The sequence below is a fragment of the Globicephala melas genome, chromosome 16 (genome assembly GCF_963455315.2).
Source record: "Globicephala melas chromosome 16, mGloMel1.2, whole genome shotgun sequence".
NCBI lineage: Eukaryota > Metazoa > Chordata > Mammalia > Artiodactyla > Delphinidae > Globicephala > Globicephala melas.
The window spans coordinates 73,524,608-73,547,840 of NC_083329.1; the positions used below are offsets into that span (position 1 = coordinate 73,524,608).

General features: G+C 56.1%; 1 protein-coding gene and 1 long non-coding RNA gene across 8 annotated transcripts in view; one reads left to right on the plus strand and one right to left on the minus strand.

Moving 5' to 3' along the window:
- The window catches only part of RET (ret proto-oncogene), a 262,367-nt gene that overhangs the window by 59,121 nt on the left and 180,013 nt on the right, over positions 1 to 23,233 (minus strand). For 6 of the 7 annotated variants that reach the window (XM_060285978.1, XM_060285979.1, XM_060285974.1 and 3 more), the window contains 2 exons: positions 22,864 to 22,984; positions 17,237 to 17,360 (listed from right to left, as the gene is read on the minus strand). In XM_060285978.1, coding sequence (XP_060141961.1) covers positions 17,237 to 17,360; positions 22,864 to 22,866 — 127 coding nt within the window. In that variant the 5' untranslated portion in view covers positions 22,867 to 22,984. Of the gene's footprint in view, positions 1 to 1,685; positions 1,951 to 17,236; positions 17,361 to 22,863; positions 22,985 to 23,233 lie in introns of those variants that run through there. The other variant, XM_030843936.2, reaches the window with a different exon arrangement.
- On the plus strand, positions 1,646 to 18,036 carry LOC132593591 (uncharacterized). The gene is made up of 6 exons (XR_009559255.1): positions 1,646 to 1,911; positions 4,329 to 4,512; positions 7,930 to 8,032; positions 12,343 to 12,493; positions 15,632 to 15,816; positions 17,348 to 18,036. It is a non-coding gene; the product is annotated as an uncharacterized lncRNA (long non-coding RNA).

Below are 23,233 nucleotides of genomic sequence, written 5' to 3' on the forward strand. Positions count from 1 at the left end.
GGGTGAGGCAGGGGACTTGCTTTCCCTGGATTGGAGAGCCTTTCTCTGATCACCCAACTCCATGCGTCCAGGCTGTGAAGAAGCCACCTGCATTCCCGCCAAGTGTCACAGGCTGCCCTCGCACCCCTACCCCCCAACTCCAGCCCCCCACGGCCTCAGCTGGGACCCCTGGCTAAGCGTGGGACAGGCACAGGAAATCCTCCACAAGCTTCGGAGGCTGCCCAGCACGCTCTGGCTTCCGGCTCACACCTGATCACCCGCCCACAACCACAAAGTTGCAACCCCGAGTTACAAGAGGTCTTCTGAACACCTTGTGTTTACTTCTGCCCTGCCTGCAGCCTCCTCCTGCCTGTTTTCCCCTCACAGCACTGGACCCCCAGACTCCCGATGCTTTCCCCCATTCTTCCCCAGGTCAAAGAAAGGGTTTCTCCCCTGCCTTCCCTATGATGGGCTGGGGGCCCGTTCTAGCTTCAGTATCTGCCTCGTGAGCTCAAGATGCAGTCACACAAATGAAGCCTTGGGCAGGCCTGGGAACCCAGAGTCTGTGCAGGACCCAGGGCCAGACGCAGGGGACCACCACCTCTTCTGTTCCCAAAGGCCACAGGGAGAGAAAGCCCTTTGTAAGCAGAGGGGGAGGGTGGCCGGAACTCCTCTCTCAGAGGGAAACTTGGTGCATACTGAGTACTGAAGAAGAGGAAGTCAAGGACAGTTCGAGAGAAACTAAAATTCGTGGTGTGTGGGCAGGGGGGCGGGCAAAGATTCGACAGCCTTGGGGTTCACTCATCCCGTCAGGGTTTTGGGGGTGGCGGCAGTGACCAGCCTTTGCAAGGCCACATCTAATCCTCCCAGCACCGATGTTGGCGGCACACAGCCCTACTCCACTGCAGGATGGTCAAAAGCACTTGGTACAGGTCGGCCCAGAGCCGTCAAATGGTCCCAAAGGCCGCACCTTCAGGTGTCCCCGCCTGGCATCAGCGCGGGACTCGGAAGCCGCGCGTGGGAGTGGAGCCACGGCGGGCCCTCAGCCGGCTGTGCTGGGCCAGTCCGAGCGGGCCCTCGAGGGCAGCCTCCCTAGAAACCACAGCCTTTTGGGTTTTTTAAGGACTAGAGCGGCAAAAACGCACAAGGGAAAAGCAACCATTCTTCAAAACAGCAGATCCCCTCCGCATCCCGCGGCTAGCCACGGTATCAGAGCTGGAGGAAGAATGCACCGACGTGTAGAGCGACAAGGAAACGAAGACGGAGCAATCTTTTACAGAAACACAACTCCTCCCCGCCCAAGTCGCAGACTTTCTAGGGCTACCTCACCCGCCCTCCCCCACCTGCACCGAAACGGCTACAAGCTCCGTTCGGTTCGCTCCAAGACGCCGCTGTGGTGCGAGGCGCCACCAGGCTGGGGAGCGCGGCTGCGACAAGGGCCCTGGGCACCGACCCCGGCCACCCGGCCCGCGTGCCGCTCCGACCCGAGTCCGGCTCCAGCCCGAGACCCGCCCAGTGCGCGGGGCCCGAGGCGCCCTGCCCACCACACCACCCCGCTCGCAGCCGAGCCCGGGCGGCCGGCAACTGCGCAGCCCGCTGCCCACCGCAAACAGAAAGGCGTTTCCGAATGCGTCCACTCAGCCGCTCGGCGCGCGGTGCCAACTTCGCCTCGGCCGCTGCGGGCACCAGTCCCCGGCAGGACTCACCTTCGCCGAGCAGCGGCAGCAGCAGCAGCAACCGCAGCCCCACGGTGCCGGCCGTCGCCTTCTCCATCGCCGGTGCACGCTGGGGCCGCGGCGAGAGGGACGGTGGCTTGGGCTGGGGGTCTCGGCGGCGGGGTGCGGCGCTCAGCCGGGCTGCCCCATGCCCGGCCGGGACGCGGTGGACGAGATGAACACTGCGGGCGCAAAGCGTCGGGGCACGGGCTCCACGGTACTCTCCGCAGCTGCGCGCCGGGCTCCGGTCGCGGGGCCTGAGGCGAGGCGGGGCGGGGTGGGGCGGGGCGGTGAGGGGGCGGGGCGGGCGGGGCGGGCGGGGTGCGGGAGTAAGGGCGGGGCACTGGGTACCCGCCCAGGCGATGCCTGGTGCGGTTCCCGCGGGGCGCGGTTTAGGAGACCAGTGCCGGACGCGGGGTGCGGGCCGGGCGGGGCGCGAGTAGGGGCGAGGTGCGGGACCCGGGGTACCGGCCCGCCAGCCGCAGCCCCAATCCGCGCACCTCCGCACGCACAGCCACTCTTCCTCACTCTATGCGCCCGCTCTCGGTCTGTGCGCTTCGACCTTCCCCGCCGCCCAGAGAGGGCAGGGAAACCACGGGGATGCGGGGGTGCGCCCGAGTGGACGTGGAGACTAGGCAGGCGCCCCGCCTCCAGGCTCCGGGCGCGGTGCGCATCCTCAGCCATTTCTCGGAGGGGGGAGGCGCGGTGGGAGCGCGGCCTCTCTTGGGGCCGGAGGCGGGAGGAGGGGAAGTGCCCGGGTGGGGGAAGGGGAGCCTGGGCACTTTCTGCGCACGCCAGGGGTGAGCCTGGCCTGTGGCTTCCAATGTCCGCGGTCGCTCTAGGGGTGTCCTAGGGTTAGTTTGTGAACCTGCCTCTTTAGGACTGGTCCAACCAATGAAACCAGGAAACTGACTCTGGAGCTGGCTTTAATGGGGTGCTTGGAGGGTAGGTACTCCCTCTCCCCAACCAAACAGAAGAATTCTTAGGATGGGGGGCTGACTGGGTAGCAGAGCAAGTAGCGAGGAGGAACTGGAGCCCCAAAGAATTTAATTTTTGCCCCAAGAAATGATGTCCATAAACACATCCAGTACTCAAAAGGGAAGACTCTGGGTCCCCAACATGGGGGGTCCTGGAGGTTGGAGGTGAGCTCTAGGCCTCTGTGGGAAAAGTCCACTGTTCTACTCCCACCTGCTAGCTGCCTTTTGTGGTCTGGCCCTCACCTAGGCACAGAGGAATGCAAGCCTAAGGGGCCTTGGGGTGGGAGGGTCCAGGGTACCTAGGCCTGGGGTGCCCCTATTTCAGTGTCTCTTCTTCCGGCTGTGCACAGAGCCCCGCCCCCTTGCCTGGCTGAGCTCACGGCTGAATAAGGGCTCTCTGCACATCACTCTGCAGATATGAAGTCAAAGTGAAGTCACCCTCGCAGGCATGAGGAGGAGCTGCCAAGACAGGCTGGCTGGGGGCTCTGCCGGCTGAGATGTCCAAGCCGGCCTGCTGGCTGGAGGCCAGGGCACAGTGCTGCCAGCTCGGGAGAGCCACCCTGCGGCCACCAGACCTTGTGTTGCCTGCCTCACGCTCCCCGAGCCCCAAGCCCTTGGATTTATGGGGCCGGAGTTGGCCGTGGGGGACTCCCCTGGGTGTAGACAGGCCCTACTTCTGGTGCTAGTAACAACAACCAAGGCTGCACATTCAGGCCTGTGCACAGGGAAGGGACCTGAGTGGGAAGGGAGGGCCTGAGGGGAACTTCTTTGTTACCAACAGGCTCCTGTGGCAGAAGAATGCAGAAGGAAGAGGGGTGGCCTGGCCCATTCTTGCAACCAGCCCCACCCCTGTGCCCCCCCAGGGACCACCCTGGCCAAGCCTTGGCTGACACGGGTCAGGCTGGATGTCTGGTCGTGCTCCGTGTGACCACCTCAAGGACCCATTTGAGGCTGTGTCCCTTCTTCAGTCCTCAGGCCCTTCCACTCTCCTCCACCACCCTTGGGGGTCTTGAGAGGACATCTGACACTATGCTGGGGACATTGCCCTCTTCTTAGAAAAAGGTCTGGGGAGCCTCACATGTGTACCCCTGTACCCTCATATGTTGTACCCCTGTACCCACATGTGCATACACCTGTGTTCACGTACAGGGATATGGGTGCATACCCTCACCCGCGTGCATGCCCAGAGATCTGACCAGAGGAGGATCCAGGAAAGCACAGAGGTGAAGTGCTTGGCTTGCTGACCTCGGGTCCTGCATATCCATAAGAGACACCCCTGTGAGACTCAGACAAGGCCTGACCTCAACTCTGCCCTACTCACCCTTCCATGGGTTCTTCAATGGAGTTGTTTTTCTCCTCTCAATTTCCTGCCCCACCTTCCTTTCCTCCCTTCCTTCCTCTGCTCTCCCCTTCTCCTCATTCCCCTCCTTCCCTCCCATTCTCTGCAAGAATCTCTTCTCCATTCCTTTGCCCCAGCACAAGAACCAGGCTAGCTGCCTCACTGGGGCCTCAGCGTCTTCATCTGTAACATGCAAATAACGATACAGTAACTGCCTTGCAGTGTTGTGAGGCTGAACCCAAATGAAGCATTGACAGAATCAGCACAGTTTCTGGCTCCCCAGAAAATGAGATTTTTTTTTTTCTTCTCTTCTTCCAGGGTCCTCTGAAGTCCAAGGAGATGTCTGGGTGGGAGGCTGGGGGCAGTGACATTGTGTGAAGGTTGAAGGTGTGCTCTGAGTTGTATCCTGGCTGGGTCTCTGATCTGTGTGACCTCGGCAAGTTTGCAACGTCTCTGGGCCTCAGGAAGGCGGAGCTCCATCCCCCCAGGTGCCTGAAGACAGGTGAGTCCCCGGCAATCAGCATGAGCTGTCACTGTCACCATTGATTCCCATCAGCTGTGACGCTGAGGCCGAGGCCAAAGTGGTCGGTGGACATTGCTAAGGTGACACGGAAAGCAGGTGGTCCCTACATCGAGCTGTCTGCTGCCCTCAGCTCTGGCTCCCCACCTGTATAGGTAACGAATCACACCCTGTATGGGGACGGCAGCCAGTGAGACCGGCCTGTAGGAGCCAACACCTGTCTCTGGCCCTCCCCATAGGACCTGCAGCTTTCTCAGTGATAGGAGGGAGAACCCTGGAGCCCCAGAGGCCTCTCTGCCACAGCAGCACTTATCTGGGCGTATACTTACACATTCAGGAGCAGTGGGTTGATTCATGCTGACGCCTCACTGAGGCTTTTGGGGGCTTGCTCACACCGAGTCCCCAGCCCGAGGGTACCACTGGAACCTGATGGGGCCTCAGGCCTGGCAGTGCCCGCCTCTTGCCTCAAGGACACCAAAGAAGGCCCATCCTGGCTCATGAGTGAGCGTGGTAATAACAGGGAGCTTGAATTGGCGAGTCTGGCAGATACGGCCTGAATGCTTTTTGGAAAAAGCATCTCCCAAGGCAGTTTCATAATCTGCCTTGTAATGCAGATTTAGACAAGTTTTTACGAATGCACTTTTTAAAATAGGTCTTAATGGATCCTTTGCAGTAGTTACAGTCCATTGTGTAAATGCAAACAGAAGGCTTTTTGAAAACATGTATTATTGATCAGAAAGGCAGCAGCAATTAGAAGCCAGTGTGTCATATCATTCAATACACACTTCCTATACAGCCCTGCTTGTGCTCTCTCATAACTTTCTGACAAATTATCCTGTCCCTGGGAAGCCCTTTCTTTTCCCTTTTGCTTCTGGGAGCGAAGGAGGACCTCCCCATCAGTTACTAGCTAGAGGTGAATGAAAAATGAAGCTTCCCCTTTACCATCGCAAAACCTGTTTACGACTTCTCCGGTTTCAAGACTGAGATGGCAAAACCTTCAGGTAAGATGGACGATGCTTCTCAATTTGGTCTACGGGCCACAGTGAAAAAAACGAAAACAAAACTGGTGACAGATAGCATGTTCTGTGGGAGGGCAGAATCACAAAGCTGGGGGGGTCTGAGCCAGAACCCTGCAGGGGAGCCTGCTTTGTGGGAGGGATGTTCAACCAGGGTCCACAGGGAGGAGCTCTGGATGCCCCTCCCCAGTCATGGAACCTAAAATGATCCACTAGGATAAAGCTGAGACTTGTTTTTGCTTAAAAATCCATATTTGGGTCTGTATTTCACCCGATCTGCACATTTCCCATTTGCCCTTCTTCTTGAAAAGTTCATTTATTTAACAAACATTTGCTGGGCACTCACTGTATTCCAGGCACCCTTTCCAAAGTCCAGTGAACGAAGCAATCTGGGTGCTTCTTAAGGACAATCATCAACACGTAAGGCACACATGCAGCCCAGTCAGAAGTGACCCCAGATGGGGTGAGACGCGGGCGGGGTGTTTATCAGGGCTGGATGTCCTGGAGAGCTGACTTTGGGCAAAGACAGAGCTGTGGGGACAGCGCTGCCCGCAGGGAGCAGGGAGGTGACAGGACGTGCCCTGGAGTTCCCTGCGTTGCCCCAGCAGGGACAGGGGGCCGTCCTTTGTCTCCCCATGATAGCATCTTCTCAGCAGCCTCAGCTCACCCCTCTGGAAGATGCAGCTCTGGTCTCTGAGAGGGTTACAGCCTGCAGGATCTGCAGAGTGAAGACTCTGACCTGGGCAGTCTTTTGGAGCCGAAAAAACGTGCTGCGCTCTTGGTGTGCTGACAAATAGGAAGTCCGTTGACTTAACACCCTACGATGTCTTCCAAAGCCTCCCTGCCCAGGATGGTGTGGGCTGCAGCCCCAGGCACAGTGTGCAACTTCCACATCCATCTCAGGCCTGCGGGTGATGAGGCGGTGCGCTGTGAGCTGGAGGAGCCGGGGAGAGGGGGGCCAGCCACCTGCCCTTGTTGGGGGGGCCAGGGTGTGAGGGCACAGCCTGGGTGGCTCCCCCAGTCCCCTGTGCTTGCAGACAGGCCCAGGAGAAGCAGAGCACTTACTTGCCCCCTTCTCCCCACCCCCACCCCGGAAGTGCCCCGAAGACCTCGCTCAACTGTTGCAGCTGCCCCAGGTGGGAGGGGGCGCTGTTCTCAGGTAGATCTAGGGTGCCCTCCTTGCTTCCTCTCCAGCACCTCCCTAGGGTTGCTACCTGAGCTTAGGCGCACTGGGGGCTCCCAGTCCCGCTGAAGACCCCTCACCCAGCCCGGATGGGGCCCCTCCCTGCTTGCTGAGAAGCCGGCCAGCCAGGCCTTCATCCCCTAGCGCTGTGCAGTGGAACGTTCTGCAGTGGTGGTAACTTCCTGCCCTCTGCTCTCCAACACGATGGCCACTGGCCAAGTGTGGCTGGTGTGACCGAGGAACTGAATTTATAATAACTTAAAATTGAATAGTCATATGTGGCTAGTGTACTTGCTGGGCGTTGATGCTCTAAGAAACACCTTCCCAGCCTCTCTTGGAGGCTTCTGGGCGCTGGGCAGGCTCCTAGCCCAAAGCTCCCCCACTGGAGGGAGAACGGAGAAATCAGAGCCTGCCGATTCGCCAGCCCCAGTGGGCTCTCTGATCCAGCAGCTGCCGCTCTGTTTCCTGGTGGTTTGAAGATGCCGTAGTCACCCCCCTGCCCAGAACGACAGTGGCATTGCTGGGGTTCACCCTGGGCACGCTCTCTCACTCGCCCTGGGGAATCTTCCGTTCCCCTCCAGGCTTGGCCCCCGAGCCTGACCATGCCTCCTGAAATCCCTGCTTCCTGTAGGCAGAGTGAGCCCTGCAGGGCCCTGCTCTCAGGGGCCTCTTTGGAAAGGGGCTGATGAGCTCGTGCATATTAAGATGCGGTGATGAAGGGCTGTCAGGGGACTCTGTGCAACAGCCTGAGACCCAAGGGCCTGCTCGCTAGTGCTGGGAGCTCAGCATCCGGCCCCTCTCCAGGGCCCTTGTCCCTCTGCTCCTAAGCACCCCTCCGTGGTCCCAGACTCCCCACGTGTTCTCTGGCCACTGACCTCCACCGGCTGTTCCTTCTGCCTGGGAAGCTCTTCATGCCTCCTCCTGGCCCCTTCTGTTGTTCAGCTCCTATTCAATGCTCAGAAGTCTCGGCTCCAAAGTACCCCTCTCCCCAGTCCGTGCTCAAATGCTCCGTCTAGACAATCTGAAGGAGGCCCAGTGTGCGTCCTGGTTTTTGTTTTTTTGGCTGCAAGGCATGCGGGATCTTAGTTCCGCAGCCAGGGATGGAACCCACGCCCCCTGCATTGGAAGCGCAGAGTCTTAACCACTGGACCGCCAGGGAAGTCCCGCTTCCTGGTTTAACTGTGCTGTATTTATCTCTAGCCCTCTGCGTGGGGACCTGCTGAGGACTCAGAGTGCCGGTCGGGTGACCTGCCATGAGAAATGACCCTCGTGGCCAAGAGGACAACCTGGGCAGAGGCACAAGGTATGCTCAGGAGGCAGGAGGGAAGGGCGTGGCCGTCTGCGGTGACAGCATCAGTGCTTGCCACCCGTGTGCACACTCACACCCCTTTGCGCCCCTTCTTCCTCTGGGCTGCCCTCTCAGTGTGAATGGGAGCCCGTCTGGTCTATAAACATCAGCAGAAGGGGCGACAGGAGCAGGGGCTGGAGCCGGAAGATGACTCACAAGGAGGGAACAAGGCACCCCAAATAAATCATCTGGGGCCTGACATTTGGAGCGTTTGAGTTTGAGACCAAACACAGATGCCCTTTAGATAAATACATTTTTGAGACGTGTTCTGCAGGAGACGTTTATGACTTTAATAGGTTTTTAGTGTCAGACGAGCATCAGGAAGTGTTTTGTTGAGAGACTTTCTCTTAAAAGCTCAGAATCCTTCTTTTCCCTCCGGCCCTTTAAACAGAAGGATACAGAGATCCTCAGCAAGGGAAGCTTCTCTTTCTCCCGGTTCCCTGGGGGTTGGCTCTGGGCTGGGATGGCTCAACTGAGGAATGTTCTGGGAGGTTCTGAAGACCTCAGTGCTCCAGGCCATGGGGGGCGGAGGATGGGGGTCTCTCGGGAAGCTGATTTAGAAGCTTAGAAGCACCCTCCTCCCTCAGAGCAACTCCTCTCCTCCCCAATCCCCCCACCTAGAGGAGGCTGATGGCTGGTCCTCAGGGATGAGAAGGGCTCTGTATGGAGGACGGGGGTCCCTGAGGCCTCTGGAGGTTGGCAATTTTCTGTGGATTGGAAACTTTACAAAGATCCCTCACGCTGAAGCCCAGGAGTACAAAGGATCTGAGCTCACCACAGGCCCTATGCCAGCGAGGAGACACAAGGAGAAGGTCAGATGCAATCATGTCTGGAAGCTTCTCCCTTCCGACTTAGAGACAGGCCCCCACCTGCCCATCCTGGGCTCTGTCCCAGGACCTTCAGGGAGCCCCGGGTCCTGCAGCCGCCCTCTGCCCAGCTCTTGCCTGAGCACCAAGTGGCCACATGTGGGGCTGCTTCTAGTACCCCGTGCGTGCTGCTTAGCCCTCTCCCTGCCCCCCAAGACAGGGGCTGGATGCCAGCTCTCCCATCCTTGAATGAGGCCAGCGTGGAAGAACTCACCCCAGGTCATCTGTGCTGTGGCTCTGGGCCACGTGGGGAGGACCCCTAGCCAAGGTGGACGGACCTTGGGCTTGTCCTCCCAGCACAGTGGGTGTGGGTGGGTCAGGGGCACACGGCACCAGGCGGGAAAAGGAGGGGCCCACTGAGATCCAGAACCTGGCTCACAGAAAACACACAGATGGAACTGAGAGGAAGCCCAAGTGAACTTAGTGGTGGCGCGGGCTTCAAGGGCACGGGCAGGCCACTTCCTAGCACAGCTGTGAGATGAGCACTGGGGTAGTGGGGGATGGGAGGGAAGGGACAGTCGTGTCTGTGCTGTTGTCCAGACGGGACATCTCCCGGGGGCAGGAGAAATGTTCTCATCAACCAGTACACCGAGACTCCACATTGATTGCAAGGAGGTCCCCTCGTTCCCCTCAGGTGACACCTAAGGGAGACCTTCTGAGGACACCTGGAACCACATTTTCAACAGCTCCAGCTGCTGTAATTGAGAAACCTGACCTCAGTTTTTCCATTTCTGTGGATAATTCAGCCCTCCCACCCTTCTCCTCCATCTCCCGCCCCACTAGCCCTGGCCTGTCTCAGACCCTCTCCTCACCCCAGACCCCTCTCCTGGTCCTGGTCATTTTATCCCAGGCTGTGTCAGGAATGAATGCACAAGGAGATGGATGCAGAGAGGCTGGGATTGAGCAGGGACCTGGGTGCCGGCCCTCCCTATCCCCCGCCCAGCCCCCCATCCCAGGCCACTAAGTCACCCCCTCAGCCCCTGGGACTTGTCAAGACCCTCATCAGGAGTCCGCGTAAGGGATGGATGAGAAGAGTTTGAATGGAGCACCTATGATCTTCTAAAGCTTCGCTCTTGCCTCGTAATTATTTCCTTACAGGATCCAGACACTTGGATATGGCCCATTTCTTAACCCCATTCACAACAACCTTTGTTTTTTTCACGGTTGTCTTGGAAGCAGCTGCCCACAAACTGAAAGCAGCCCATAAACTACATATCATTGTTGGGGTCTCTCATGACCTTGCCTGTGTGGGGGGCAGGAGGGAACGACCTCTGTTTTATTTCCCAGGTGGATACCCTGGCTGGGGCAGGGGGTGCGGAGGTTGATTGGTTACCCATTTGCATCTGTAATTTATCAGCATTCTCAAAATCCTAAAGGTTTGGGGCTTAATTATTCATGTCTGACCCCTAGAAGAAAGGCTGAGTGAGGTCACCCTGGATGGCAAAACTGTGGGGTCTGAATCATCTCTCCTAGAAAAGGAGGGAGGTCCTGGGTGGGCGCAAGTGAGAACAGCTAATGGCTATGGACATCCCACCTGGGGGCAGCCCTGGACTGGAGCTTCTAACTCATTCAGGGTCACAGCACCTGCCCGGGTGGTAGCAGCATCCCATTTTACAGGTGAGGTGCAAGCCCAGGGGTTCTTTCTCTGGGCTTCTTTCCCTCACTCCACACTGCTTCCGGTTCTCAAATGCTAGGGCAGGGCTGGTCAAACACTATGTGAGCCCACCCCGCAGATTCTAAGGCTGCCCTCAGGACCAGTTCCCAGGGGTTCCTGATGCTGCTGGTCCTGGGTCCACACTGTGGGATCCACTGCCCCAGAGCATGATGGGATAAGAGAGATGCGGGTAAGGGTCTCAAGGTGGAAGGTACCCGCTTCACCCTCCCGCCAGCACGCCCTGTCCCCAGTTAGCCTCTCCTCCTCTGTGTCTCCTCCCTATTCCCAGCCTCCTTCCGGCCCTGGCTTACATCCGTGGTCCTGGCGTTGCTGGGAGCCCACCCAGAACACTCCTTCTTCACTCCCCTGCAGGGACTCACCTCTGTTTGCATACAGCTGTCTCCTCCTAACACCCATTTCTTTAGCTGGGTCCCTCATGTGAGACTCAGGCCTGTTGGAGCCCACTGGGGGACCCAGCACCCTCACTGTGTAGGTAAAGGGGGGGGTCATTTCTGTGACTGGGCTGGATCCTACTGTGACCTGTGACCCAACCCTTGCACAGTACTGAGCTTCAGGGAGGCTACAGCAAACGCATTTCCCCCGTCTGCAGAGCAAGAGGGCTATCGCCATCGCCATCACCCAGAACACGCCTGCTCTGCTCCCCTGCAGGGGACCTATTTCTTCAACTGGGTCCCTCAGAGCAGTACGGCTATTGCCATCTTCCTGATGACCAGATGCACAGCTGTAGGGGACTTGGTCTCTGGCAAGGCATGGTCACTTGGTAGAGCCTGACTCAGGACCTGTGTATGGCCAAGGGGGGGACTGGGGAAGCTGAGGGAAGAGGGGAGGCCAGGGGACCCTGCACCCTTAGTCAGGGTCTCATAGACCCCTCCAGACAGCACACATAGGTGGCGGTGGTGACGGTGGCAGTGACTCTGGCTGGCCTGTGCATTGTTATTTCCAAAGGCTGAGTCTTTGGAGCAAAGGAATTTTCATTCCTTTTTCATTAATGAAAACCTTGCAGCCAGAGGAAGCACCCCACTAAATGACTGATACTCCACGAGATATGTACGCACTGCTCAGAAATGTCTCCTACTCAATGAAGGAGAGATAACAGTCAGTGGAATAAAAATTAATCTGGCCACTATAGGAATTAATATAAAAACATCAGATGCGGGACTTATAAGGGATGCCACCTCCAACTAACCCTCCCTGGGTTAAATACCCCAGGGACGATGATTTATATTCTGTGCTACAGGCCTCTGCTGGCATAATCGATAGGGATGAGAAATGGGGCCACCCAGCCGTACCTACCCATGGGGCTGGGGAAGGGAGCCGGGGGGCCGGGGGCTAGGGCTGCCCTGGAGGCTGCTGGGAGCAGGGGCCCATCTGAGCCATCCGCTCTTTCTCCCCCTTCCTCTACCTCCCTGGTGAGCCCCAGGCCTGCAGCTGATGGGTTTCTGGAAGTCTGGGTCATGGCACCATCTCACGAGGCCTCACCCCAGCGCCCGACTCCTCTGGGGGTACAGGGGGTACGGCCGGGGGAGAAGAGGGCAGGGCAGACTGGGCCAGGTGCTGCCGGAGACCAGAGCAGTGGGACCCCCGCTGGGAGCTGGGCTTAGCTGAACCTCCTGACGGTAATACTCACTCACCCATCTTTGCTCTGCAAGAATTACCGCTCCAAACTCTTGGTTTAGGGTGAAACTTGCCTAAGCGACTGTTTATTCTCACCATCGCAAACTTAGGATCTGCTGTTTCAGTCGAGGAGCTTTAAGTCGAAGCCCTTGCCGGTCAGTCCCCGGGGTGCTTCTCTGCAGGGAGCTTCGAGCTGGGGCTTATGCCCAGAAGCAGATGGGCTTCACCGCAGCTGCAGGGCTGGCCTTCCTGCTGTGCCAGGTGAGCGGTGAGTTATCCTCGCTCCTCCATGGTGAGGGCCATACTTGCTTAGATTTGCACCACTACGCACCAGCCACACCCGGGTTGGGGGTGGGCAAGCCAGTGTCAGGGCCAGCCAGGCTGCCCCCAGCTGGCTCCCTGCTCTCTGTCCTCCTTGGACCTGCTCCTGGGGGGCGGGGCAGAGGAAGACCCTGTCATGGCCCTCGATGTGGAGACCCCAGAGGAGGCTGATGCAAGGTGGACAAAGTGTTGATCCCACAGCCCCTCCCCGCCAAGCCCCGACTGTCCCTCAGCCACACTCTGTACTCTGGAGTTCCGGCAGCTGTTCGGGGGGGGCACCAGCTCCCCACTGTGCCAGCCTGTCATCACGTCCTGCCCTGCCCTCTGCTCTTACGTTAAACCCTAGTCATTGCTCTTCAGAGTCTGACCATACAGCCCCCAAGGAAAACTCCTGTAGATCTAGTAGTGAGGAAACTTTGGGGGGAAGGGAAATTTTGGTCCCTTGTTCTTGATGACACAAGAGCCTGGCCCTTCCCAGGGAGGCCTACTGGTGTCTCCTTTGCGTGCCGCAGCCTGGCAGAGTGCCCTGGGTGATCCCCACACTTCTGCTCACCCTCACAGAAGTGGGTGGCCCCGGGGCAGGCCTCCAGGCCTTATGTGGTGTAAAGCCAGGGACTAGTGACCTTGAGCAACCTCGGGGATAGAAAGGCCCAAAGGGACCACTCAATCTAAGCCTCATCATATAGATGGAGAAACTGAGGCCCCAGACAGATGGGCCAAGGCCACAGAGTAAAGCAGGCCTCCTGGCCCCAGGGCAGTGCCCTCTGCCCACCGAATCGCCCATGTCGCTGGTCTGGGCTACCGTGCAGTCATCCTGAATCCTACTGAGACAAACATAAACCCTAATATTATTCTTTTCATTGTATTAGGAGTTGAATTGCATCCCCCCAAATCCATATGTTGGAGTCTTTAACTCCCTGTACCTCAGAATGTCACCTGATTTGGACATAGGGTCTTCACAGATGTAATCAAGTTACAATGAGGTCACTGCAGTGGGCCTCAATCAAATATAACTGGTGTCCTTATAAACAAGGGAAATTTGGACAGAAACATGCACAGAGGGAAGTTGAGGTGAAGAGACATGAGCTGAGGAGAGAGGCCTCGGACAGATCCTTCTCTCACGGTCCTCAGAGGAACCAACCCTCATTTCAGACTTCTGGCCTCCAGAACTGTGAGATAATAAACTTCTATTGTTCAAGCCGCGCAGTCACGGGAAACTGATAGACCGTAAGGAAGGTTCTGGTAATGAACTTACAGCACTAGTAGTTTTATTTGTTTTTTAATTTTTTGGCGGGGGGGTGTGTTGGTATTTCAGATTTTTTGTGTGCTTTTAATTTTTTAGTTTGTTTTGTTTTTATGGATCCACAAATTGGAATGTATTTATTACCGACCAGAGGTTCAGGAGGAGATGCTGAAGGAAAAGGCTGCCTGGTGCATGCTAGGGGCCGAGGCCCTTTGGGGATGTTGGCTCTGATGTTGCTGGGGTAGAGGTCAGAGAATTGCTGGAGATGTGGGCTTTGGGAGGCCTGGAGTGGACAAGAGAGCCATAGCCCACATCTCCTGCTGTCTTGGTGGTTTTCTGTACCCACTGATGGCAGAGACCTTGGATCCAAAACCCCATGGTGACCCATCTAGGGCACCTCCATCCAGCCAAAGAGATAGAAGGAATGGGCTACTGAGTGATTGCTTGCCCTTTCACGTAGTAACAGGTCAGTGTTGTTCTAATGAAAGGGACTTCACGGGCATTACTGGTGTAGGCGTGATCACACAATATGTATTTTAAACAAAATCACAGACCCCCACTTGGTGAAACTTATTCCAGAGAATTTCAGCATGTTGTTTGATGCCCCGTTGGCCCACCCTGCTCAGTGTGCTTTTGCTCTCACAGCAGCCCTGCCACTGGTGGTTTTCAGTGGAGGCTTAAAAGAAAGCAATTTCTCCTCAGGCCAGAGCTCAGCTTGCTGTAAGATCGCAGGAGGGATTCAGAGACCTCACAACCTTTGGGGAAATGGCCAAATATCTCATTCTGAAGGCTAATACTTAACATTTTGCTACCAGGAAAACATTTCCCATTGAATAGAAACCCCCAGACAAAGCTTCCAGGCATGATTCACTTCCCCTCCCATGCATGGCAGACCCCCTTGAGTGGCTCTCACAGACCCAAACCAATTAGAGCTTCCCAGGACGAGGAGCCCTGGGTCCACACACGTCCTCAGTAGGTCATCCACAGAGCGAGTGCTGCATCCCTGGGACAGAGAAATTCAGGGAAGGCGAGGGATCACCTAGGGCACTGTTCTCAGGTCCATTGCTCAGTCTATCAGGGATCAACTAGGGCACTGTTCTCAGGTCTATTGCTCAGTCTATCGCTGAATAACAAACCATCCCCAAACTGTCTTAAAACAACCCCATTATTTCTTTTGCTTATGAGTCAGTCTGTAACATGGGTAGTGCTCAGCTGGGGTAGCTTGTCTCTGCTCCACTCCGCTTAGCTTAGGGTGGCTTGCAGGCAGGGCTGGAATCACCCAGGGTTCCCCCTCACGTGACTGTGATGGGTGCTGGCTGCCAGCCCAGACCCTCTGCTTTCACTGGAACCGTCCACCAGGACACAGACATACAGCCCTGTAGGAGCTGGACTTGCTTACAACATGGTGGTCAAGGTCATATCACCTTCTGCGTCCTAGCCTCAGAAGTCACCCTACATCCCTCTGCCATGTTCTCTTCATCACGGCAGCCGTGAAGCCCTGTGCAGTTTCAAGGAGAGGGGAAATAGAATCTGAATGGGTGCGGTGGGGTGGATGGCAAGATTCTGGAACAGCATGTAGGGCAGAAATATTGCTGTGGTCATTTGGGGAAAATGTAGGCTGCCACATCATGGCCCAGAGGTCACACCAGAGAGTCTGGGTCAAGGGGGCAGGTGCCCGATACGATTCACCGTCAGGAGTTAGGGACACAGTGCAAAAAATGCCTCCCTACTGCCGCTGAAGTGAGTCTGAGTCCATACTCCACAGGCCACACCTGTGTTCCCCTTTGGCCCCGTGGGCCCATCAGCCCAAAGACCATTTGTAATCTTCTCTCAAGGCTCCTCAGCTTCGGCCATCTGTGATGCCAGGACTCTCCAATCTACGGAATGAGTCATCGGTGGAATCTCCTTCAGCAAATGACCAACTCAAAGGGAGGATGTGTCATGCCTGGGGCGTTTTATGAATCTTGTTGCTTCGTCCGGCAAGCTGTGATTCCATCAGTAACGACACAGCCAGCACGAGGTGATGCTGCCAGGGCGGACGCTCTGATCAAGGGCACACGGGAGGGACAGGGACGTGTGACCCACGCCCGGGCTGCCTCTTCCCACCTGCCTCAGGGGGACCCTGGGTGGCCGGCTCCTCCCAGCCAGGGTATTTGGGTGGGGTAGGGCTGCAGCCTCACCAAGCCTGTACTCTATACCTGTGACACTTTTGTGAGTGACAGAACGCCCTGAGCCAGGCTCCCCTGGACCCCAACACGAGGGGGCCGCTGGCCGGGTGCAGGGACAGCTGTTTGCACACAAGGACCCAGACCCACTCCCTGCTCTTCCACTGCCTGGTGTGGGCCAGTGTTCACTGGCTCACCTGAGGCCTCCTTCCTCACCTGGCGCACAGGTGACACCCACCTCGCAGCAATATATGTCAAAGGGCTCAGCCGGAAGCACTGACTCCAGTCTTGTCTAAGCCTGAACGCTGAAGGCCTCCACCCCACTGGCCTGCGGTGACCCTCCACTGTCCACATGCGCCCAGCGCCCAGCAGCCCTGGATGTGCCCATCTGCCTGCCGGCCGCCCCACACCCACCCCGGACCTCTCCTCGCTTGGCTTCCCGGACACAGCCCCTCCTCTTGCTCATCCGTGTGCCTTCCTCGGCTCCATTTCTAAACATAGATGTGTTCGCAAAGGATGCCCACGCTGGGCCGTCAGCTTACCCCACACTCACTCCTGGATGAGCGACCTCACCAGCCCACCCTGCCCCCAACGCTCCCCTCCAACCCGCCTCTGCTCCCTCAGCCTCTCCTCCCCCTTGAAGTCCACTTACTGAGCTGCCTGCCCTCCATGGCCTCCAGTGGGCAACTCAGGTTTAATGCATCGAAAACAAACTTTTTTTTTTTTTTTGGCCACACCGCGCAGCTGGCGGGATCTTAGTTCCCCGACCAGGGATTGAACCCGGGTCCTCGTCAGTGAAAACGCGGAGTCCTAACCACTGGACCGCCAGGGAACTCCCCAAAACAAACTCTTAATTTCTGCTTTTCCCACCCCCAAATCTTGCTTCTCTTTCAGTTTTTCCCATCTCAGTAAAAGGTGCCATATTCACTCAGTTTCTCAGGACAGAGAACAAAGAGCTCACGAGTGATTCCCTTCTGGCTTTTTTTTTTTTTTTTTTTTTCCCCCGATACGCGGGCCTCTCACTGTTGTGGCCCCTCCCGTTGCGGAGCACAGGCTCCGGACGCGCAGGCTCAGCGGCCATGGCTCACGGGCCCAGCCGCTCCGCGGCATGTGGGATCTTCCCAGACCGGGGCACGAACCCGTGTCCCCTGCATCGGCAGGCGGACTCTCAACCACTGCGCCACCAGGGAAGCCCCCTTCTGGCTTTTATACCGTGAATCTGATCCAGTAGCATGTTCTGCTGGTTCTCCAGAGCACATTCAGAATCTCACCCACCTGTGTTGGTCATGGCCACCTTGGTCCAAGCTGCAGTCCTCCCCAGGCCGTTGCAGTGGCCTCCTGTGGGGCTCCCACCTTTGTCCTCAACCTCTTCTGTCCTCCTCACAGCCCCAGAGTGATGCTGGGAAAAAAACAAGGCCCATCACACGGAGGAGGCAGCTGAGGCCCCAACCCAGCTGGGGCGATATCCCAGCAGCTGCACCAGTTTGCCTGCCCCTGAGTCTGCAGCCTACAAGATGAGTGGTCCAGAGCCTGCTCAGATGGGTGGGTGCTTCCCCCCCGAGCTCACCCCATCTTCCTGGCCTCAGCGTCCCCCGCCTCCCGCTCTCCCTCCTTCTCACTCCACTTGGCCTCCTCCAGCCTGCTGTGCTTGTCCTTAAATACAGCATGTCTGTTGGTACTCGGGCCTCTGCACTGGCTGTCTGCTCTATCTGGGAGGTGCTAGTGCCACATGCCCTTGACCTCTCCCTACTTTGCCCAGATGTCTGCTCAGATGTTCCTCAGTGGCTACGCGCTATGAAGCAGTACTCCCACGCTCTCCCCGCTCCACTTTGCTTTCCTTAGAACCCTGTTATATTTGCATTGTTGTATTTCTTTGCATGCTCATTTGCACGTGTGTGTGTGTGTGTGTGTGTGTGTGTGTGTGGTTTTACACTATAACGTAAGCTTCCAAGAACAGGGAGTTTGCTCTTCTGTGTCCCTGGTGCCTAGAACAATGCTTGGAACACAGTAGAGGCTAAAGAAATCGCTGTTGATTAAATAAATGAGATGATGATGCACCCACATCAGGACATGTGGCTTCCCTGGGTCTTCCCAATAGCTGTGCGCTATTCCATTATGTGGATGAGCCCACGTTTAATTAACTGGTCCCCTACTTGAGGACATTGAGTGTTTTTATTCTTTTGCTATAATAAACAAAGTTGCATTGCACATCTTTGTATACCTATCCTTACATTCATGTGTGAATATAGTGAAAAATCCATAATTCCAGGCTCTGGACTTGCTGGGTCAAGGAGTATGTGCGTTTAAAGCTTTGAGAGATAGTGCTAAACTGTCCCCCAAGAGTATTTTTAACAAATTATGATTTTTAAAATATTTGAAAACACCTATTTAATGAAATTAGCATCACTCCCTTATAAAGCCCTGGAGACTCTGAGATCAGGCTCAGGGACCGAGTGTCATTTCACAAGGGTGAGGCTGTCTCAGAGAAGGCGTGAGGTCTATGATTTCTTGACTGTGGTAACCAGGATGGCTCCAGCACTGGGGTCTCACACCCCAGCCTCTTTCACTCTTACAGAAATCAACCTTCAGTGCCTGTCACTGGATCACTTTGTAACACAGGAAAATAAAAGGACAGTCACTGAGGGTGGCTGTTTTCCTGCATCGTAAAGAACTTGAAGTTTACCAGCACCAACCCAACAAGCATCTATTCAGTGCCGGCTATGTGCTGTGACGGTGTGGGTGGTGAGGATACAGCCTGCAACAACCTAGAAAAGCCCTGCCCTCAAAGAGCTTGCATTTTCACTTGAGGAAACCGACAATGAACAGAATGGTAAGTCGGATGAGAAGAAATACTATGAGAAAACCAGCAGGAACAGTGTGGTCGCCAGTTTCAGAAGTGGCTTCAGGCGTTCACACCTCCAGGTGCTCACACTCTTGTGCAATCCCCTCCCTCTGAGTGTGGGCTGGACATGGACCTTGCTTTTCATGAACAGGAAAGGCAGAGTGATGGGCTGGCACTTCCAAGACCCGGTTACAGATGACCGTGAGTCTGTCTTATTGGCATCCCACCCCATTCCTCCTTGCTCACTTTGATGTTTCGAGCGGCACCAGGTGGGCGCATGTGCAAGGGACTGAGGGCAGCCCAAGAGGAGCTTATTTCTGCCTACAGCCTCATGAGACAGCCTGATGCAGATCCAGCCCTGAGAGGACCGCAGCCTAGCCAACACTTTGACTGAAGTTATGAGAGACCCAGAGGAACAGCTAAGCCACACCCAGATTCCTGACCCACAGAACCTGCGAGATAAATGTACAAATGCTGTCTTAAGCCTCTACATTTTAGGCTAATTTGTCACTCAGCAGTAGCTAACTCATACAAAGAGGAGTAGAGAGTGCCAGGGTAGGGGGTGCAGTTTAAAATAGAGTGGGAGGGGAGGAGTTATTTGAGAAGACTTGAAGAAGGGAGAGACTGAGTCCCAGGATCCCACGAGCAGAGTTAGATTCGGAACAGGAATTGGTGGGAGCTCAGGAGACAAAGGTGGCTGGAACAGAGCGAGAGGGGCGAGAGGCAGGGGCAGGGCAGGGAGGGTGGAGGGATGTCACACTAGCATTTGACCTTCAACTCTGAACTTGGGGAAAGGGAGCCTTTAAGACTTTGAGCAGATGAACATTTTAACAGGGTCCAGGCAGGTGATAAGTGTTAGGGAAGGTGGGGGGCAGCAGCAGGGAGATGGCCAGAGGTGTCAGATCCTGGGTTTACTTGAAAGGTGACCGCAGGATTAGACGTGGGGTGTGAGGGAGGCGTTCCTGCATCTAAAGGCAGGTGGTGGTGGGCAGGTTTGGGGAGACCTGGAGGTCGGGGTTCACAGGCCCCAGATGCCCGTCCGACCTTGAGGCGGAGGGTTGAGGAGGCGGTTAGGCCAGGCAGTGTGTAGAGTGTTTGTAGCCACGGGACAGGCATGAGTGTGGGGAGAGGTGAGGAGAGGACCGAGGGGTGGGGAGGCCAGGGCAGGGAGTCTGCAACGCAGCTGAGGACAGGGTGGGGCAGCGGGACCGGAGCGCTGAGTGACCACAAGGTGAGGCTGAGTGCTGACTTAGCAACCTGACGGTCTGAGTCCAACAGAGGGATATCTGAAAGATGGGCAAATAACAGTACATTCGGACCTGATGGGAATGATCGAGCTGGAGAGGGAAACACCCAGGACACAGCAGGGAGGGAGGCGGCTGGAACCAGGCCCGAGAGAGGGAGGGAGAAACATCCCTGGGAGCCAGTCGGGAAATCAGAGCGTCTGGTCCTCAGGAAGTTCCAGAGGACACAGGTGCCCCTGCAGCACACGCCCGGCCCCTGACTTCCCGCGGCTGACAAGTGACCCTGGGGGTGACGGAGTGAGCTGGAGCCGAGCTGGGCGACTGCCCTCGGAATTTCCTGACCTGGATGAGGTTCAGCCTTTAATCTCATATTGCATCTACAGCCTTGTCTCCTGTGGCGTGTGAGAAACTGGGGGGAAAAAAAGGGCTCCTAAGCTTTGCAGCCAACCCAAGACACATTTGACTGAGCTCTAAGGTGCTGGGGACAGGACAGACACTCTGGGGGCCTGAGCTGAGGGTGCAGTCAGGGGTCCGAGCGTGCTGGGCTGCAAGACCAGGCCCAGGTCCAGGTGCCCGCTGTGGGGCTGGCCTTCTTAAGCCTCGGTTTCTTCATCTGGCGAGTGACTGAGAACACCACCTCACAGGCTGTGTGAGCAGGAGCCCTTGGGGGGCAGTGACTCTGTGTAGTTCTGGGAGAGTGACCAAGGTGGCACCAGCAGGTGGGGAGAGTGCCCTGGAGAGTCAAAGTATGGCTCTGCCTGGGGGCCAAAATCACCCTGAAAGTATAAACTTGCCACTGAATTGAGGAAAAACCCCTTGTTTGATACAGCATCTGTTTCCCTTCCTCTTCATCTGGGCCTAGGAGGATTTGGTGCCTCTCCATGGCCAAGAAAGCAGGTAGTAAGATCAGGACCCGAGGGCTGGATGTCTTGACAAATGGAATTTTTCTTCTTTTCTGGCCTCTTGGGAGAGATATTATTTCCTCCATTGATGCAAATGTGTTCAAAGTGCACTTCCCACAAACTCAGAAATATCGAACTGCCTTTCCGCTGAGGCCTGGGACTGTGGCCATGGCCCTCCTGCTGAAGGTGGCCCGTGCCTGGCCATAGAGCCAGCACCTGGCACTGGGACAGAGCCCAGGTGCCATGATGTGTGAGCCAGGGGAACCTGCAGAAGGTGTGCAGAGGAGAGCAACCCCAGGAAGCATCTGATGCACCCCCTTTGCTTTGCAGAACTGGGGCCCAGAGAAGGCACTGAGTTGCCCGGGGCACGCAGGGAGTCCTGGGCGCCCAGCCTGCTTCTCCTCCCCCGGCCATCTCGGACCAGGCTTTTTCTGGGAAGCAGCAAGGAGGCCTCAGCCAGGAGTTGGTCTTCAGCCAGGAGTTTGGGTTTCAGCCAGGAGTTGATATTTGTTAAAAGAGATGGAAAAGGTGAAGCTGTTATCAAGAAACAGTATCTGGGGTCTGAGTTCACTGCAGGGTCTCAGGAACTAGATACCATCAGCCTGGCCTGCCCAGCGGACATGAAGGGAAGCTGCGGCGGTCACACATGGGAGCCGCCTCCTCCCTGGCTGGCCTGCCCAGTGCTCCCAATAGCCCAGAAGATGGAAAGCAGGTTAACAGTCCAGGAGGAAAGGAGTAGAGGTGCCCTTGCTGCCAAGGGCTGGGTCTAGAAAGACTGCTTCTGGCTCCCTCACTGTCCTGGAGCTGGCAGCAATGGCCATTTCTGGCAGAGAGGTGCCTGGCTTTGGAAGTTGGAACTGGGGGCTTTGGAAGCCCTGGCTCCTGCTCTGCAAGGCTCTCAGCCTCCAAGAAAATTCTAAGTCCCCAAGAAAATGTGAGCTCTCAGCTGGTCCCCATAGCTGGACATTTGCCTCTTGTTTCACAGTGGGTGGGCCTCTATTTAGGTGGACCCCAAGAGCAGGAGAAAATGTTTGGTGAACCTCACCACCCACTTCCAATTCACTAAACATGGTCACACAGATTTTTCTTTCATGGGATAAAGAAAATAATGGCAGGCTCTGCAAGGTCATTCCCAACCTCCTCTCCCTTGTGATCTGCACTGTTGAGGCTGAAAAGCTAACTATATTCCCAGCCTGTCTTGAACTAAGTGTGGTCAAATATCATTGTTCTGGTAAATGAGATATGATTGGCAGTCAGCTGGGGGATTCTGGGAAGGCTTGTTTTCTTGATAAAAGAGCCATATGTGGCGGGTATTTCCAGTTTTCTCTCCATTTCTCTACTTCCTGCCTTGCAGGTGATGTGATGTCAGGAGTTGAGGCAGCCATAATGTAACACTGAGGCAGAATGCATGAAAAAGAGGCAAAGCACTTGTGGAGACAGGCCCTGATATGGCTGAGCTGCTGAACCCAGGCCAGCAGCTGTCAACTTGCAGCACTCTTGTACACTGAGGTAAAACGAAACCTTATTAGTTTAAGCTGTTGTGTTTGGAATTTCTGCAGCTGCAAGCATTGCTGGCTAATGCACACCACTGTAACTATCAGCCAGCATCACATGTGACAGTGAAACCCTAGCTGCATTCCCATCGCATTTTGAGACAAGGGTGTGTCCACTGTAACCACTAGGTATGATAACACAGATAACATTTTTGAGTGTTCATTACATGCTAGCAACTATCCTAAGCACTTGGCATATTGGCTCATCTGATCTTCCAGTAACCCGAGGGGGAACATTTTACAGGTGTCAAGGCACAGAGAGGTTGAGGGAACTTGCCCAAGTTGGTAAGCAGTGAGCCAAGATGTGAATGCAGAAAGTCTGGCTCTAGGATCCATCCTCACAATCACAGATGGTACTCACCATGTATCTCCACGATCAGGAGGCAGGGAAGAACAGCACAGCCCTGATGAGGCGTCTTGTCCTGAGCTTCACGGCCACCTCATTCCCTCCCTCCACGCACTGCTCTGGGGAAGCCAGCTACCTGCCAAAGGAGGGTGGAGAGCCAGGATCAGAGCTGGGGCGGTGCCATCTAAAATGTTTGAGAGGGACTTCCCTGGTGGCGCAGTGGTTAAGAATCCACCTGCCAATGCAGGGGACACGGGTTCGAGCCTTGGTCCGGGAAGATCCCACATGCTGCAGAGCAACTAAGCCCGTGTGCCTCAACTACTGAGCCTGCGCTCTAGAGCTCGTGAGCCACAACTACTGAAGCCCACGTGCCTAGAGCCTGTGC